Here is a 17946-nt window from a genome sequence, read left to right as displayed (position 1 = left end):
GGAGGACAGAGGAGAGGGGAATGTCACAAGCTGTTTCAGTGCATTGAAATGTGCATTGGAATTCAGAGTCTTTAGAGATGCCTGCTGAGGCAGCAGCCCAGTGGCTAAGGAAAACCTGGCAGGAACAGAGGCAGGCACCCACACCTCCCTGGATGCTGGCTTCATGGACAGCGGGAGAGTCAGTCTGGCAAAGTCGGGGAGCAGAGGAAGGCAATCAAAAGTGAGCACACTGGTGGCTGCAGGAGGTTCCAGTTCGTGTGCACATCCACGGGAGCCCCCAGGGCACTGCCAGGCTGGGGCTGGGCACACAAGCACCAGGAGCATCCCACCTCTGCCCAGGGATGCACAGGGAGATGAGTGCACAGAGGAGGAGAGGTACAGCCCTGCCTGCATCCCCCCAAAACCCCCCAGCAGTGGCAGTGCCCGCAGTGGGGGGACACACACAGCCCCCACACAGCTTTCTCACCCCTCAGGGTCCACTCCCCCTGCCCACAGTGCGGGCAAGAGCAGTGCTGCACTCCTGGACCTTGCATCCCCATAGGGGTCGGGTGGGATTTTCCCTATAAGGAACCCCCTGCCCCACAGCCAACACCCTGCCACTGCTGCTCAGGTTCATGACATGGTACATGACATTTGGGGGGCTGTGGTTTGAGGATGCCATTGACCACTACGCTGTCCTTCCTGCTGACATACCACATTCATTTGGGAAATGGATGCTCCAAGAACATCTTCCTTTACAGACACTGGAGACCAAATCCTCCCTGCTCCAATTACTGTGTAAGCTTTCAAGCCATTCAGCAGGATTTTAAAATGTAAGGAAAGGGTTTAGATGCTTTAAAAAGGAAGTAGTGAATATCTGTAAACTACAGCCAAACACATAAAACAGTATTTCTTCAGTTCTAGCTAGAAAAGTAATTCTATCACCTCACAGTTCAGTTTCAGCTACATTCAGGTCTAGGAATCTCCACATTCTTATGTAATGCCTTAAAAGCAGCAATAGACATTAAAACAACAAAAGTAAAGTTTATAAAAAAAATAAAAATAAAAAAAGATTTGGTTTCTGTATAATCTTGTGTTCAGTGTGTAACCTGAGCAGGGTCCCCTACACCTGCTGCTACGGTTTGGGGGTTTTTGGCAGTTGCTTCAAGAGGTTTTGTTTGTTTAGGAAAGGCATTAATTCACTGTAGTTCAGGTTTGCCTGCAGCTCCCTGGCAGCTGCCCCCACGCTGACTGCTCAGCAAGTGGTGACTTCCCAGCTCCAGGCTAAACCGGAATAGTTAATGCTGTGGAGGAGACTCCCCATCTCATCAGTGATGCATAGAGCTCCTGTGCTGGGTAATTAAAGCTCCTTGTCCATCATTTCCTACGAATCACTGCCCGTTAGTCCCTTTAAAGAAGTGACCCTGCCAGGTTCTTTGGTTACAGACGGCTCTCCCTGCAGGGCCAGGCTGCCGTCCCGCAGCACGTGGCCGGGGAGGGACGGGGGTCCCGGCAGTCTGGCAGCCGTGCCCGTCCCTCTCCCGCCACAGCAGCGGTGCTGTGCACCTTTACCAGAGAGACAGGGACGCTCGGCTTGCTATTCACAGGCAAAGTAATCCTTGAGTGGGGAGAAGAGGTGCCGGATGACCGGGACGCTCCACGATTTCTCCAGCACCTTCTGGTGAGCCCCGCGGCCGATGTTGGAGACGTCCGTGTAGTGGAGGGGGAAGCCGAAGATCCTGAGGAGTAGAGGCAGGAGATGGTGGGTGAGACAGAGCAGAAGCAGGAGCCCCTTTCGCTGGCCAGCCCTGCTCCTGAGCCACCAGAGACACAGAGCATCTGGAATCTCCTACGGGAAGGGCACTCTGCTCCCCACATGGCCTGAGCAGTGTCACCATTCTGAATGGGGACAGGCAGTGGCAGCCCACCTTTCCCTGTGCCCTTTGTAGCTTTTTTCTGGCAAGGCTTTTGGAGAAGCCCTGTGCCAGTGGTATCCTGCCTGCCTCTGCTCAGCAGCACCTTTGCAAGCACCACCTCAGGCTACTCCATGGAGATAGGAATGAGTAGCTCTGGGTAGCTCTGAGTCATGGGCCGGGCACTTCCCTTACAATCAGATGAAAGTCCAAGAGCCATTTCACATGACAAAGGCTCAGGAATTGTTATTTTACTTTCAAATGCCTTTAGCTCAGTGTTAACTCCAACAAATACTGGCAATTTAAATAAACAAATAAAAATATTTAACCCCAGTCTGTGTTTACTGGCCAAAGCATCCGCTAGGCAAAAACTTCAGGTTCTGTTACTAGGAGTATTTGGTGTGCAGGATTACTCCAATTGGATTTTATCTACTCAAAGTCCTTCTGTTGTTTTTTTGCCATGAATTCAGGGTGTGAATAGGGTTTGGAGGAGCACAGCACTACCATGCTTTGCATCAGCAGCTGCCTGCTGCAGTATGAGCTTCCCCACGCCACTACACCCAGCTGAGCCCCAGTGGCTGCTTGGTTCACCTCCAGCAAACCCCCCCATCATGGCACAGGGCACAGGGCTGCCATACAGCACCCCCACATCAGCCTGGGCCTTACACCAAGGCTGGGGCACATGCACACCCACCACACAGCACCCTGTGCAAGCCCCATCATTCTTCCTTCCACATGCCTCAGGTCCAGGGCACAGGACACTACTACACTTTTCCCACAGTCATTGCTCATTAGTAAGTGCATTAATTATCATGTGCACATCACTGCAGGGAAGCTGCCCCGTGCGGGAGCTGCGGCTCCTCACTCCCAGGAGCTGGGCTTTGAGCCAGGGAGGCAAAAAAACCCACGAGCAGCACAACCCAACAAAAACTACAGCGAGAGATTCAAGAGGACAGCAAAGGACTGATTGATTACCTGTCCATCCCCGGGAGGTTGCCCCAGAAGTAACGAGCTCGGTGGGCAGCCGATATCTTGATCGCATTAATCATAACTGGGTTACACTGGGGGCCAGAGAGGGGGGAAATAAACGTTAAAGGAGATGTGGGTTTAGTCCTCTCCTGCAGGAAAAGCCCTTCCCACTGCACTGCAGGGACTTAAAAGTCTCCAGCAAATCCTCCTGAGGATGTAGCCCCCACAAACCCTGTTCCACACCACAGCACATCTTGGTTGGCCACATGGGCTCCCAGGTCATGGCCATGGCCAGCAGCTAATAACCCTCTCAGGGTGCTCAGTGCTGGTTCCCCTGGGCCAGGATCAGAACTGTCAGCCTCTGATGGGGCTTTTACACCAGGGTCCCTGCTGACTCACAGCCTGTCCTGGCTACCACAGAGTTAAAAACCCTTCCCAGTCCCTGACCTCCCTCTCCCTGGAAATAACAGGCATTGCTCTGAACAGATGCTTTCTTCAAGGCTGGCATAACCCCTCCCCCGGAGGACTAGTGCTTGGGTTTGACCTGCTGAAAGCCAGAGGGGAGGATCCAGAGCCAAGACTAAACTTGATTCCTCGGCATGTGCACCAGGCAGGGGGTTTTCCAGCATTGAGGCCACAGGAAACCATAGCCAGACCCTCACAGCTGGCACACCCTGCACAGCCCAGCAAGTGTCACCTGCTGTGACGCCTTTCCTGCAGCCAGCAGCAATCCCTACCTCCAGAAACCGGGAAATGTCCCTCTTGTCATTGACCCTCATGGCCACCACATTCTCAAACATCCAGAAGAAGGGCCGCTCCTCGCCTTCCTTGGGACGGGCGTAGTTGAGCAGGTGGTAGAACTCGAAGAACAGCCTCCCGCTTCCTTCTGCAGGGAAAAAGCAGAGCAGCAGGTTGGGACCAGCTGAGGCACCGGGAATGGGGTGTCGGGGTGGGGCCTGGCTGCTCTCTCTACCACAGCAGGCATGGAAACAGCCCGTGCTCTGCAGGTGCCACAGGGAGCCACCACCAACACAGCCTGGGGCTGAAACACTTCCCTGGGCTGTAAGGTGGCTCCATGACCCAGGAACACCCCGGGGTACCTAGCTCAGCAGAGGTGAAGCAGCCTTACCAAAGAGTGCCTTCCTGGTTGGGTTGACAAGGGAGAGGTCGTCACAAGGGGTTCCGCCGATCACCAGGTCAAAAGGACCCCACTCTTCAATCTACAGGGAACAGACACACCAGCCCATTAGGAAATGCCACGGAAGTGCATCTCTCCTCCCCAGTGGGGTAGGGGACGAGCCCATCCCAGGGCTGGTGGGGTGAGACCCACACACCCACGGGGCCACATCCCCTGGCTCCCCACAGAAGTGGAGCTCACATTTCTCTTGGTTATGTTCCTGACATCATGCACATAGGTGATATTGCCCTCGGGCCGCCGCACGGTGCCCGGCGCGATGGGGTCGTCGCCGATCTCCGAGGCAATGTACTTCTCCACTTGGATGCCCAAGTCCTTCAGCACCATGTACCCTGCCAACGGACAGAGGTCTGAGGTCGCACTGCTCTCTTTGGCCTCCCGGTCTCCTTCGTCAGCAGAGCTTGATGTGGCTGCTCCTGGATGTCCTAGGTGGGGGCAGTCACACAAGACTTCAGGATGAGCAAACTTTTTTTTGACCCATTCCTCCAGTTTGCTCCCAGAAAGCAGAATGCCAGAGCTGAGTGAACTGAGCCAAACCAGTTGCCCTCAGGCATTTCACCAGAGGGCAAGTTGCTGTTCTCCCCACAGCTCTGGCTTCTCAGGGGAACCAGCCACCTGAACCTCTGTGAGCAAAACTCCCATGCCTCCCTCCCTCCTTCCATCCATCCTTCCCTTTCTCCTGCTCTCGACTCCTGCTGATGGGGATCCCTCCTATCTTCGCCCCCTTCTCCCCAACAAGCTTTCAGAGACAGATCTGAGTCCATGGAATGATTCATCTCTGCTGCCCAGTGCTGAAAAGCCATCAGGCAGTGCTTCCCTACAGCCTCACCTGTTGCTATCCCATCGAACAATGAGAGCACTCGGATTGGTCTCCTCTTTGCTGGTGGGACTGTTGGGTAGATTTTGGGTGCAGCCTGCAATGGAAACAGCCATGAAGCCCCAGCCCTGGCAGTGCTGCATCACCTTATGAGGCCAAACTTCAGCTCTGCAGGCATCACCTCTGCCTTCAGGAGGGCATCTGCAGGGCCAAGAGCCCAGCACCCTTGGAGAGGGTGAAGGAACAAGACCGAGGCAGAGGGAAGAGGAATTCCAAGCCACTTGCCCTGACCTTCATGACCCTCTTCCCCACACCCCAGCATGCCAGGCTCCCTGCCCACAGCCCTTACATATTCCTGTCCCTTGTCACTGGTGAAGAAGTCCAGCAGACGGGCGTTCCAGTCCTGCCGGCGCTGCAGCAGCCCGTAGTTCTGCTGGGGTGAGCACATGTAGCAGTTCCAGGGCTCCTGCACTTTTGCTTTGGCCGACGTCCCTCGCCCCACCAGCACATCCAGACACTCCACACAGAAGCACCTGCCCAAACCACAACACCTTGTGCTTGTCACCTCAGGGACCCCTCTGGGTCACCTCAGCCTCTCCTGGAATCTCCCCCGCCATGCACCAGAGCCCCTGCCCTGTTGTACAGGATATTTTTCCAGGCAGTACCTTGGTTTTTAGGGCTGCTAACACAAGCCAGTGACCCAAGGCATGGGTAAATCTCCTGCCAACCTCCCCAGGGCTTATTCAGGTGCTGCCTGGCTCAGCAGGGAGAAGTAGGCTGTGCTGGGACATGCTGCATGGCAGCCAGCTGGGGAGCAGCATAGCCCCTGCACCCAGGGTCATGCAGGACCCTGCTCCCCACAGCTCCCTGGAATGATGTCAGGGCCACAGCCCCAGGAGCAGAGACACGGGGCCCACCTGCAGCAGCTGGAATTGCTGCAGAGCAGCAGCTCCTTGCCCGCACAGCAGACAGCACAGTAGGACTGGTAACCATCTTCATCATACATGTAGAAGAACTCCAGGAATCTATCCTAGTGAAAGGACAGCCAGGAGGAGAGAAGGACAGAGAATCAGGAGCTGTGCTCAGAGGGTGAAGAGAGAATGCAGCTTTGGTCCATCCCTGGTACCCGCCCAGCACTCGGAGATGCACATCCTTGGTGTTTCAGGTGGCAAGAACATGCCAAGGGACAGCCCCGTGGAGGACACAGCATGGCCAGGACCTGGTACAGCCACTCCCTGTCCCAGCAACACTGGATGGATCCCGGCCCCATCCTCCAGCCCCAGCATTTACCCTGCACGTCTGGCAGAGGCCTCCTTTGAACAGTGGGTGGAAGGTGGCCGGGTTCCTCCTCCCGCAGGACAAACAGCTGTCTGTGGGACAGAGAGAGCTGTGTTCACCCAAGGCAGGGAGACGTCGGGGCAGGGAGTCCCCAAACCCCCAGAGGCTGGAGCCTCCCTTGGAACAGTGTCTGGAACAGCCTGCCCTTGGAACAGCATCCAAATGGGGTCTGCCCTTGGAACGGCATCCAGATGTGGCTGTGGCTCCCCATGGAGGATCTGCACAGCACCCTGTTCCCCTCAGCACAGGGGGACCCCCAGCACCCTGCAGTCACAGCGTTTTCCCCCCTCCTGGATGGTGCTGTTAAAAAGGAACCCACAACCCTTGCTGAGCACTGCCAGCCAGGATCCCACATCACCCCACACCTCTTCCCAAGGGAGACAGGACCAGTGATTACCTTCCAGCTTCCCGCTGTTGTTCGTAACTTCGGAAACCATTTGTTCTTTATAAAATTAAAAAAAAAAATTTATCATTCCTTACATTAGAAACTCTAAATGAATTCTGCTTACAGCTGCTTTTTTTCTTGCATTTAGAACTGCTCCAGCTTTGCTGAGCATCACACAGAGAAGGTTGGCCATGGGCATATTAGAAATTTTGGGGCAAAACCCACATCCTTTCACTGAAGGAGATATTAGAGCTCAGCACAGCAGCTCATGGATCATGTCCAAGCTGAGCCATTAGTGAAGCCCAGCCCCTATCTTGCAGCTGGGTTTGCTGGTGTCTAATAAGGCACAACTGAGCACCATGGGATCACAAAAGCTTCTGCCCTCAGGAACCAAGCTCATGGCCACCAGGGAAGAGCCAACCCCTTTCCCAGAATGGTTTTCCAGTGCTCTCAGGGTGCGCAGCCCAGGCCGAGCCACTCCCCAGCTCTCTCTGTTGGTTACCTCGGGTCTGGTCCTCTTCCATGCGCTGCTCCTTGCCATTGTTGCAGGGGTAGCTCTTCAGCCTCTTGGTGGGGGGATACTGTTCAAGGGACAGCACCTCCTCTGTCCCATTCCTCAGCACCCCATTTTCTGCAAGAGAAAGGCAGCTCCCTGGGCACGAGCCTCCAGCCCCAGGACCACCTCAGGGCAACGGGAGACATCTCCTGCCAAGCCCAGTTACAAGAAGAACCCTTCCTGGCCACCCGGGCTCCCCACTCATGGCACAAGGCTCAGCCAAGTCAGATTTCCAGGACCAAGGGCACAGAGAGTGCTTTGCTCTGGCTTTTTGCAAAGTCACTGTCAGGGACCCAGTGAGGAGCTCCAGGACCACTTTGGGACTGGAGTGGCATGGCCACGGCACAGGATGAGCAGGCTCAGCTGGGGCCAGATACTGGTGGCTGCTGACCACACCAGCCCCCTGCCAGTGCCATGCCAGCCCCCATCCAGCTGATGCCACTGCCTCACCTGAGGTTTTGGGTGGCTGCAGTCCCTTGAGCCCCAGGGGTTTGAAGCCAGTGATTGCCCAGTCAATCATCGGCTTCAGCTGCTCCTCCAGCGAGTCCCTGGGGCCAGTTGTAAACGTCTTCCCTGACCGGCTCCGGGCAACCTGCCGAGAATGGACAGCATGGGATAGGGTGACAGGGTGGTCTCTGTCTGGGAAGCAGCCACACCCCTGTCAGGGCCACAGCCCCAGGCCCCCTCCCCATCCGACACACACGGGTGTGGGGTTTGGTGGCCCTGGGATGGCAGCAGCTGATGGATTCCTGCTCTGGGTGTGCCCTCGGCTGTGCTCTGGTGCCCCCATCCCTGCAATGAGCCCATCCATCCTTCACCAGCCTCAGTGGAGCCAGGAGCATGGACAGCACAGCTCCAGCTTTTGCCCAGACTCTTGCTCCCTGGCAAGCGACAGGAAGGCAGAAGAGGTGCCTGTGGATCTGCAGCCCTTAATCCCGGTGTGTGATGCACCCCCTGGATGTGGACTGGACACATAGGGTGCTCAGCACCACCTTGACTCCAAAGGGCACCTGGCACTAGCCCGGGACACCTCAGGCCAGCCTGGCACTGCCCTGCTGCTGTGATGCTCCTGTGTCTGAGACAGTGCAGGGAGCCTGGCCTGGGGATCTGGAGCAGCAAACCCTGGAGCAGGAGCAGTTACCCCTGAACCCCGATGATAAGCAGAGTTTGGCCCCAAAGCTGCACTTGCAAATCATCCTAGCAGAGAAAGGACTATTTTCCTGAGCCCCATCCTGCTGCTTTCAAGTCCAGCTGGTTTAGCTGGCACCTCACCCACCCACCCACCCACCCCTGGTGGTTACCTCCAGGGCATGGTATATGGCACGGCGGTAGGACACCAGCTTATTGAACGTGGAAGAATTGAAATGCTGCCTAAAGGCCATCAGTCCCACCAGCTTGTCCGCAGAAACCTGTGAGAGAGTGACAAGAGCTCACCAGCGAGACAGGACAGGAATGTCCTGCCCAGCCACTTCCCCTCCGGCACCACATTCCCAGCCCCGACCCTGCGGCACTGCAGCCAGGGGAGGAAGCCCAGCGGCAGCATGACAAGGACGGGTGGGTTGCACCCTCTGCTGGCACTGTGACACCAGGCACTGTGACACCAGCACGGCACTTCCCTCCCTCCCGCCTGCAGCATGGGAGGGGTTGGATATCCTGGTTGCATATTAGAAAAAGGTTTTTCACTCAGAGGGTGGTCAGGCACTGGAACTGGGTCCCCAGGGAAGTGGTCACGGCATCAGCCTGCCAGAGCTCGAGAAGCAGTGTTGGACAACACTCCTGGGCACATAATGGGATTTCGGGGTTGTCCTGAGCAGGGTCAGGAGTTGCACTCAACGATCCCCATGGGTCCCTTCCAACTTAGGATATTCTGAATCTGTGTGGGGGGTGATGGGTCTCTGATGGGACATCCTTAACCAGGCAGGGCTCCTGGGCAGCCCTGGAGCGCAAGACCTGGACAAAACCCTGCGTAGGGGCCAGGCATGTGTTCCCACTGCTGGATACTGTCACCGACCTACAGTGTCCAATTATTAGTTACAGACACCAGAGCCATGAGAGCCTGCCAAGGCCTGGCTATTGAACACCAGGGGCCTGCCCAGGGAGGCTGCAGGGAGCACACACCCCACAGGCAGCCCCAGGAGCGGGGCAAAAATGTGCAGGGGAGGGGGTTTGGGGCTGGGCACAGCAGGCAGGGGCAGATAACAGGCTTACCTCAGAGAACTTTCCATCTCCAAACCACTGCACCCACCGCATGCCTGACACAGCCTGGCGCTTGGCCGTGGCTTTGTGGGAGACAACAATTGCAGGCCACCAGGAGAAACCTTTGATCTTCCCCCAGACGAGCTCCCCAATTCCAAAGTCCTTCCCATCCTGAAAGCAAGAGATGACAACACAGATCTGCCAAAAAGCACAAACGCCCTATTTTATCTGGGCAGCTCTGCAGGAGAGCCCTGGAGCACAGGGGATGGACCCAGAGCGCCTTGAGGAGCTGCTCTGCCACGTGTGTCACACACTTAGACGTCTGTGCAGACAGGCTGCACCCCCTCCTTCAAGCACATGGCCCAGCACCTCCTGGCAGCACTGGCTCCCAGCCCTGCACCATGCCAGAGCTCAGTGGGGAGGTCTGTGTGTGCCAGCCCCACGCTGAGCCCATGCCTGGCACACGGCATGGTGCGTGCTCTGTCCTGCACAGCCCTCCTGGCACCAGGCCCTGTGCATGTCCACTCCTGCCTGCCCTCCCAGGGTCTCTGCAAACACTGGGAAGCCTTGCCCCGAGATTGCTCCCTGGGTGCCCCGAGGTTCCTCCTTGGCACAGGGCAGCCCGTTCACAGGGCTCACAGCTCAGCCCACCTGGCTGCAGCCCAGGGAGAGGGTTCCCACCCACCCATCCCTCTTGTTCCCACTGGGGAGAGCAGGAAACAGGGCAGAGTGAAAACAGGGAGATGAAAAAGAACCAAGAATTTTGATGTGACCCATTGAGGGCCAAGCTGGGTGCTTTACATGGGGAGGGCACCTCGCACAGAGCGGAGTCACCTCCGCCTGCAGAGCCCTTCTTTCCAGCTTTGTTCTGCAATTAGGCTCCTAATTATGCAGCAAGATGCAATTGCCCAATTCCTGCAAGTCTGGGGCCTTGCCCTGTGGCCTGCAGGCACTGAATCCCGCTCTGCAGCCCCAGCAGCTTCAGTTCTCTCCAGCATCCCCAACAGAAATGTTTTCTGCACATGCAACTGCCTGTCTCAGCGGGGCACAGCACGGCAGGGCACATGCCACGCATGCGTGTCTCGGGGGCCTGTGTGTGGCACTGGAGGCAGCTTGCCAGGACTGATCCCTAAAGTGTCCCTCGGCAGTAAGCTGCCCCCACAGCCTGAGACATCACACCCCAGGCACACAGGGAAGGGCAGGCAGGGAAGGGGAGACAGGAGAAGCAGCAGTGAGGTTTCCAGAGGTTCCCCACGCCTGCAGGCTTGGGACAAGCCAGGGAGGTTCATCCGAGCCCCACACCACCGTGGATCCAAGAGCAGAGTTCAGCCCCTCCGTACCTGGTATTCCAGCGCCATCCCCACATCTCTGCTCTCTGACTCCTCAGCCCCCAGCTCGGCAGAGCCATTCTGCCCCTCCTGGGAGCTGCTGCCAGAGAGTGTGCTGCTGCTCTGGGATGAGTCCCGGGAGTCATCCTCTGTCAGGTCGATGGTCAGCGGTGTGGACACGGCTGAGCGACGCCTGGAGCCCTGCATGGCAAAGGGAGAGAAGGTCAGTGCTGCAAGGAGAGGGGCAGTGGGGAACAGAGACCTGCTCCACATCATCCCCCAACCTCACAGTCAGGACTGGAGAAGGGGAGCCAGCGATTGAGGGCACTGCTGCTGCCACAAGCAGAGAGGAGAGCCCTTAACAGGAGATTCTGCAGGAGAACTGCTCGGCTTTTACTTGTCAGACCCAAAGCAAATGGCACACCACTGCTCTCTCCCCTTTTACTGTCCCAAATCCACTCCAGAGTGTTCAACCCACCCAAATCATAGAAAGGGCAAGAAACAGCAAACTCACTCCAATCTACACAGGGGAAACTGAGGCTCTGAGAGTCTGCACCATGTCCAAAGCTGCTTGGCCAGGGTGCAACAGGAGTGCAGGTCTCTGGAGCCCCAGGGAAGCCCCAAGGAAGCCCCAGGGAAGCCCCAGGGAAGCCCCAGGCAGACCCGCAGACCCTCACCCGCACAGGAGTTCGCAGGTCCCTGAGAGCTTCCACACTGCTTCGATCCTTGATCCTCGTCACGTGCCGGGCCTGCCCTGCCTGGAAGATGAGGTGGACTGTGGGCTTCTGCCTGAGGCTGCTCTCCCACCCAGCACTGCCCCGGGGCTGCACCTGCCACCAGAACAGAGAGGTGCCATGGCAGGGGTGCCCTCCCCATGCAGGACACGGACAGCCTGTGCTTCACGAGGCCGAGCACCAGCGGCACTGGAGCCCTGGGGAGGGCAAGAGGAGAGCAGACGGCTGCTGGAGGCACCTTGTGCTGAGCCCCTCTGGGCAACCATGCACTCCACAGAGTCTCTGCAGGGTTCAGGAGCACCCATTGCTGCAGCCCTGCATCCGGCGTGACTGACAGCAGCAGGAGCCACAGCCATGAGCACTGCATGCCAGGAGAGCCACAGGCCCCAGCAGAGCACCCCTCAGACCCACTCACATACCCATGGATGCTTTCACACACCCGTGAGTGCTTCCTCTCACAGCTGGCCCTGCAGCAGAACCCTGCAGCACCCTGCAGCAGCCCTTCCCCAGCAGTCACAGACACAGTCCAGCCCAGGCATGTTTCCTGCATCCGGCATAACGAGGCTCAAAATTAAACGAGATTTTGCAGCGAAGAGCCCCTGAACCAAACACAGTGGGAAAGCTGAATTTTCACCCACTGGATTTATGGCTCTTTCTTTTGGAAGCTGCCTCATCTCAGGCAGATCTCCAACCTTGGGGTTTGTTTCTAACTCAAAACAATAAAGCAAGAAGGCAAAAATGCTTCCAGATCCTGGAGGTTTGTCAACCTAGTCAACAAAAGAGGGTGGGTAAAACTGGGGTGCAGCCCCGAGGCAGCTAAAAGCAGCCCAGCCCAAGAGAGGGAGACACGAGATGGTTCAGTCCATCAATACAGACAAGACTTTTCAAAGAAAACATCAGCATAATAATTATGATAATTATTAGGCTGCTGCAACACATAGTGGGCATCACTCACACCACCCCCTCCTGCTGCTGTGGTCTCATGTAAATCAGGAATTTAAAAATTACAATTTACACTGGTAAATGAGTGCTGCATCCACCACTGGACTGTTCCCCCAGCACAAGAACAGCTCAGAGGGAAAGAGATGAGGATTCTGGCACTGGATGCCCCCACAGACAGTCCCTGAAGAGCAGCCTAGGTGATATCTTACCTTCTGCACCCCTGCCAGGCCAAGTGGCCAGGCCAGGTCCTCCTTGGAGAGGTCTCCATTGCTGTCCTTGTTCTGCAGAGGCAACAGCGCGAGGTCCATGGGATCTGTGCAGGGACAAGGCAGAGCAGCTTTAGGCTCTGCAAGCCCTCCTGGCTGTGTCCCCACATGCCTCTGCATGTCCCACTGCTCTCAAGAGCATGTCGTGATTTGGAGAGACAGAAATCTCATCTTGGAGAATTGTGGCCAGGAGCAGAGACAAGTGGTGTTCCCAGGGCTCCCCATCGTGGCACCACACCCCCGGATCACCCATCTGTCCCCAAAACTGGGAGGGACTAGCAGCAAGTGTGGTGACATTCTTATCTACTTCTTAGTTCCTGAAAGCTCAGCTATTCAGGGCTTGTCACCAGGTCATTTAAAACAGGACCTTGTTTACCCAAGAGGTGGGATTTGGAAAGCCCAGACTGGAGCATCTCAGGAGCAGTGGCACCCCTCAGGCTGGTGGGGCTCCCCCTCTTCCCTTGCTCCAGGGGATTCAACTATCAAGGGGCAGAGCCAGCCTCCCTCTGTGGCACCCATTTCCACAACCAGGTCATGGCCTGGATGGGCTACAAGACTGCAGAAACCCAGTGGACTCACATCATGAAGGGACCCTGGCCATGGCTGCAGCACTGCAGCCACCCCCCCAGCCACAATGCCTCATACAGTGGCTGGGAGATCCCAAACCCTGTTTATCCTTGCACATCCCAGGCAGGGTGCATTCTGGGCACACCATGGTGACCCTCACCTGGAGTACTGGGCTTCCCATTCGCCTCCAGTACAACGCTGGGCGTAGCAGGATTGGTGCAGTCCCCGTTGAGGAGGATCAGCTTTGCCCTGCAGTCTGCCTCATCCTGCCCGTGGCTCTTGTCCTGTTTCATGGTCGCCTGTGGAAGCCAGAGTGGAAAGGAAATTCAGCCATGAAGGAAGATTCAAGGAGGGCAAAGCAGACAGTGTGAGCTCCTTGAGCCAGCCACAACTTCACACCCTTAGCAACGGGGTCTGACTGGAGACGCATCTAGAGGGGTCCTGGGAGCTAAATAGCACTTGGACAAAACCTCCCCACAAATGTGGTGGCCTTAAAAGATCCACCAGCTCCAGCTAACAGAGGCTCCAGACACAACTCGCTCATCTTTAGGGAACACGAGGTTTTTCCCCACCATCCATATGCTGTGGAACACTCCTGGGCTCGGTGCTGCCCAGCCCCACCTCGCTCTGCTGGACCCAGTCTGGAGGGGAGCTGCACTTCCCTGCCACCCTTCAGAAACCAGGGGACAGCCCACCCCAGGGGACAGCCCACCCCAGGGGCACCATTACAGCTGCCCAGGTGTGGGTGGGCTGTGCCAGCAGCAGCAGGACAGGCAGGCAGCCCGCCCGCCATGAGGGGCAAAGTCCTGGAGCCTGCAGCCAGTTAAACTCCCCCAAAGGGAGAAAACTCCTCCTGCCCCCCACTCCTGGCCTCAGCTTCCCTGCCCCAGGGCGAGGGGGCAGGGCAGGGGGCTGTGCAGCAGCACCCCCTGCCCTGGTGTCCCCCTGCAGAGCTGGGGCTCCCCTTGCCTGAGCTCAGACGCCTCCGCCTTCCCTTGGGTGCCCTCCCCGGATCCTGTTTTTGGAAGTGGAAGGTCTGGCTCTCCTAGAGGCACCGGGATGCCGTGAACAACACTGCCTCATTGCTGGGCTATGGGTCTGTGCTGCAACTTGCCCCTTCGGCAGCACAGTCATTTCAGGAGCATGCAATGCAAGAGCTGAGGAGCGCACAGGGCTTTGCCCACCTACAGCCCTGTAAGGAAGCCAAAGCAACACCCCCCCCAGCCTCAGAGAGACTCCAGCTCCAGCCCACCACCCCTTTTGCGTCACTCTCACTCCACATTGCCTCCAACCACTGCCCTAACAATTGAGATTACTGCTTTGAAATCATCTGTCAGCACCTCTGGCTAACAAAGACCAGTTGGGGTTTGATGTTTTGGATGCCGAGGGCAGAGTTAGAAAACCTGCAACACCCAGACATGAAGGAAAACAGGTGTCTGGCGCCCATCTCCCCAGGCAGAGTCCCCCATGAGCGTCCTGCCTCCCCCCTCAACCAAGGGAGAAGGAGAGAAATTGCACCAGACAGAGTCTGAAGCTGCATAACCCCCTAACAGCTGCATGGGGGATTTCTGTGTGCAGAAATCCCACTGCTGCAGCACATCTGCTCCCAGACCCGGCAAACAATTCCTGGGAGCTGCCCAGACTCGCTGCCTGCCCCCAGTCCAGGTGGACGGTCCCACATGGCCCCGGATGCAGCAATCCACCCCAGCACAGCACAGCCGGGTCAGCTCCTCCTGGTCTGCTCTCCTTTCCCAGCCCACAGACGCTGCAGAGCAGCAGCAGCCACAGCCAGGGATGATGCTGCCACCAAAACCAGCAAATCTCATCAAACAGTAGTGAATCACCCTTGGGAATCCCTACAGGGAGGTGTGAGAGGATATGCTGCTCTCCCAGCATGAGGGTGACCCAGAGGGGACAGGCAGATGAGGCAGCATGAGGCAGGTAAGATTCAGGGAGGGTAGGCAAGGCCACTGCCCAGCCCTGCCAAACATCTGCAGCTACAAAACCCCAGAGGACCCCTGCATTCAGTCCTGTGTCAGGAGCCTGAGCCCAGGAAGTTCAAACCCGCACCTCAAAATGTCTTTTCCTCTCTCAGCTCCGGGGCTGCCCGATGCCCAGCATGGCCAGGGCTCGCCAGGCCACCAGGTGAGGGTGTCCTGCCAGCCCCTTGCCAGGGAGGCAGCAGGGAAGGGTGACACAGTGGCCAGGTTTCCCCTGGAATATGACACAACCAGGACTGAGCACCCAACACATCAAGCTCGGCTTTGCCACGTGCTCAGGGAGCTCCCACATTGTCTTTGTTCCCATTATAAAGTGGGGGAAAAGGAGTTATCCCTTTGGAAGGAACTGCCCCCTGGCAGAGCAGAGACCCACAGGCCACAGCTCTGCAGGTCCATGGCACCGGGCTGGAGGCTCTGCTGTGAGCAGAGGCAGGTCAGCTCACTGTTTGCTGCTGTGTTCTCTCCAGCTGCACCGCCCAAGATCACTCGAGGACATCCCCATCACCATCCTCTGACGGGAAAGGGAACAGCACACCACAGCCCAAGCTGCTCGTTAAAAGTCTGGCTTTCCCAAAATCCCACACCTATGCAGCAGGACTGTAACTCCCATCCTTTCTCCTCCTACTGCTGCCGTTCGCACCAAGCACTGAAGCCTCACGCCCAAGCCCGTCCTGCCGCTCACAGCCCACCCCAGGTCCCCCCACAGGAGCCACGTCCTCCTAAGCTCACCCACTCCTGCTTGGAAGGCTCGGTTCTTTGTCCTCACCTCCCCTTGCAGAAACACACCAACATGTGCACGCAGGGCATTACGAAAATAATAAGAAACAGAGCACTGCCCTCACATGTGCTGCCTCACGGGAGGAGGAGACCAGCCCTGCAGTGTTTGCATTGCCCGGCGCCCTGCAAACACACCGGGTGCTCCACGGCCATGCGCTCCAGATGGGAACCCACGAGGAGGAAAACAACGCAGAATTCCAGAGTTGCCGAAAGCTCCCCAAGAGCCTGGCGCCAGCGGCAGCCCCGGCACTGCCTGGTGACCAGGACGTGCCCTGCAGCCAAATCCCACCGAGGAGACAATGAACCCGCTGACTCTGGAGCCCGCCCTCATTTTGCAATACCAGTTTCTTTAAGATTTGCCAAACTGGTTAAAGACCATGCCACAGTATTAACTGCTTAGAGAGAATTCTGGTCCCTGTCTGGCCATGCTTGCCAGAGACCCTGGAGCAGGCAGAGCAGTCAGAGTGGGCACGACAGCTGGACTCACCTGGCAGAGAGGGCAGGGTGGGCAGGGAAGGCAGAGCTCACCTGGCCGGACTGTGCTCTGGACTGGACCCCTGCCCCTGCTCCCGGGGCTGCTCCCCCAGCCTGGCCCAGGCTGGTTTCAGTTTTCCTTGCTGGGAAAACAGGCTGCCCTGTTATCAGGTGCGTGTCCCCAGGAGGTGGGGAGGTTGCGGACTTTGCCTCCAGACAGGGGCATGCATATCAAAAGGCTGGAGGGAAGCTTTGCCGATGGCTGGGATGGAGCCATCGCCCAAGCCCTGTTTGAATAACAAAAAGAAATAAAGGACCCTAATGGCCGGGCTGGCTCTGGGCTGCGGCGCACACTAATGGCCTTTAAGTCTCCCCAAACCGAACATTTCCCTCTAATCCTGGAAAGAAAGGAGTTGCTGGGTTGGCAGTTCCGTAAGAAAGGCGCCCATTTCGCAGATGTGCTTGCTGGGAAGGGCAAGGGGCGAAGGGCAGGCTCCCCCTGCCCGCTTCCTGTGCCTGGCCCCTCCGCTCTCCCGCTCCGGCACTTCCCTCCATTTCCCCCGGTTTCCTCCTGCCCCGTTCCGCTCCCCCCGCAGCCCTCGGCGCCCACCCCGGCTCTCCCCGCTGCCTTTCAGCAAAGCTGGGCTAAAGAAAAGAAACAAAACACAAACCAGCCCCTCCTCTCCCAGTGCAGACCAGGCTGGAGACGTCTCCGGGGCAGCCACCATCCCCGCCAGCCGCTGCTCCAGCCGCTCCCGGCTCTTTACCATGCTCATCCCGGTGGGATCCCGCCGGGCCGGGCCCCTCCCGAGCCCCCCGGCGTGGGGCAGGGGCTGCCTTCGGGCAGGGCTGGGGGTTGCAGGCAGGGAGCTGAGGGCAGGGCTGGCACCTTTTGGGGGCTGTGGGGGCTCCGGCGCTCAGGTGGGTCCCTCTCAGCAGTGGCAGGTCCTCTGTCCGGAGCGGTCACTGCTTCATCTTCCCCCTGCACAAGAGGACGTAAAGCCATGACAATGACACCTCGCTGTCCCCATCGCCCCTCCACCCGGCCCCGCACAGCCCCAGAGCCGGGGCTGGGATACCCGGGCTCACTCCCCCACAGTTCATTAAAAATTCTCTGGAAACTAGAAACTTAGGCAGGAGAGGCGAGTCCTGCTCCGGGCAGCACGTTCCAGCCGCCCCGCTTTTTCCCTGTCCCGTTTCGAAGGAGGTCGGTGTAGGACCACTGCTCGCCCCACTTGCCATGGAATCCCCCCGTTCCCCTCTCCCGGCTTCCCGGTATTTGTGCCCCACGTTTGGGCCACTCCGAAGTTCATTCCTCCTTCTCCGATGCTCTACTGCCCCCCGGACTCCCCCCCGGGCTCTACAGGAGGCGGATGCCAGCAGAGCCCTCCGATCGGTACCTGCCCCGGCCGTCCCGTCCCTCCGGCCCGGCCCCGGGGAGGCTTCGCGCCTGAGGCTCCGCCGGGATGTTTTCCTGCCAACAGAGAAGGAAGATGGGCTGTCAGATCCC

The 17946-nt window shown here is 57.7% G+C and overlaps 1 protein-coding gene across 3 annotated transcripts; it reads right to left on the bottom strand.

The window, feature by feature from the left end:
* Positions 1-471: 471 nt before the first annotated feature.
* DNMT3B (DNA methyltransferase 3 beta) lies at positions 472-17212 on the bottom strand. 3 transcript variants are annotated; one of them, XM_027645905.1, is made up of 19 exons: positions 17108-17212; positions 13346-13484; positions 12562-12665; positions 11354-11434; positions 10689-10877; positions 9361-9519; positions 8454-8561; positions 7603-7744; positions 7099-7227; positions 6609-6653; positions 6164-6243; positions 5791-5903; positions 5223-5406; positions 4886-4970; positions 4240-4481; positions 3991-4081; positions 3599-3747; positions 2868-2953; positions 472-1718 (listed from the first exon to the last, which is right to left on the bottom strand). In XM_027645905.1, exons 1-19 carry the CDS (start codon positions 17210-17212, stop codon positions 1577-1579), a joined length of 2373 nt encoding a protein of 790 aa, XP_027501706.1. In that variant the 3' UTR covers positions 472-1576. The 3 variants fall into 3 exon arrangements, with proteins under 3 accessions (XP_027501706.1, XP_027501708.1, XP_027501707.1); XM_027645907.1 differs by lacking the exon at positions 17108-17212 and adding an exon at positions 13758-13851; XM_027645906.1 differs by lacking the exon at positions 11354-11434.
* Between the last annotated feature and the right edge of the window lie 734 nt (positions 17213-17946).

Source organism: Corapipo altera, unplaced genomic scaffold (assembly GCF_003945725.1).
Source record: "Corapipo altera isolate COAL_440 unplaced genomic scaffold, ASM394572v1 64, whole genome shotgun sequence".
Classification (NCBI taxonomy): Eukaryota; Metazoa; Chordata; class Aves; order Passeriformes; family Pipridae; genus Corapipo; species Corapipo altera.
The sequence above is the reverse complement of the archived record's forward strand: the minus strand, read 5'-3'. Positions and strand labels throughout refer to the sequence as shown.

Excerpts from the sequence above, each read along its gene's own strand:
- DNMT3B (XM_027645905.1), bottom strand. The coding sequence starts at position 17,212 with ATGAGCATGGTAAAGAGCCGGGAGCGGCTGGAGCAGCGGCTGGCGGGG. Across the intron at positions 4,482-4,885 it reads GTTCGATGGGATAGCAACAG|GACATCCAGGAGCAGCCACA; the intron begins GTGAGGCTGTAG and ends GCCCCCACCTAG. Across the intron at positions 2,954-3,598 it reads ACATTTCCCGGTTTCTGGAG|TGTAACCCAGTTATGATTAA; the intron begins GTAGGGATTGCT and ends TCTGGCCCCCAG.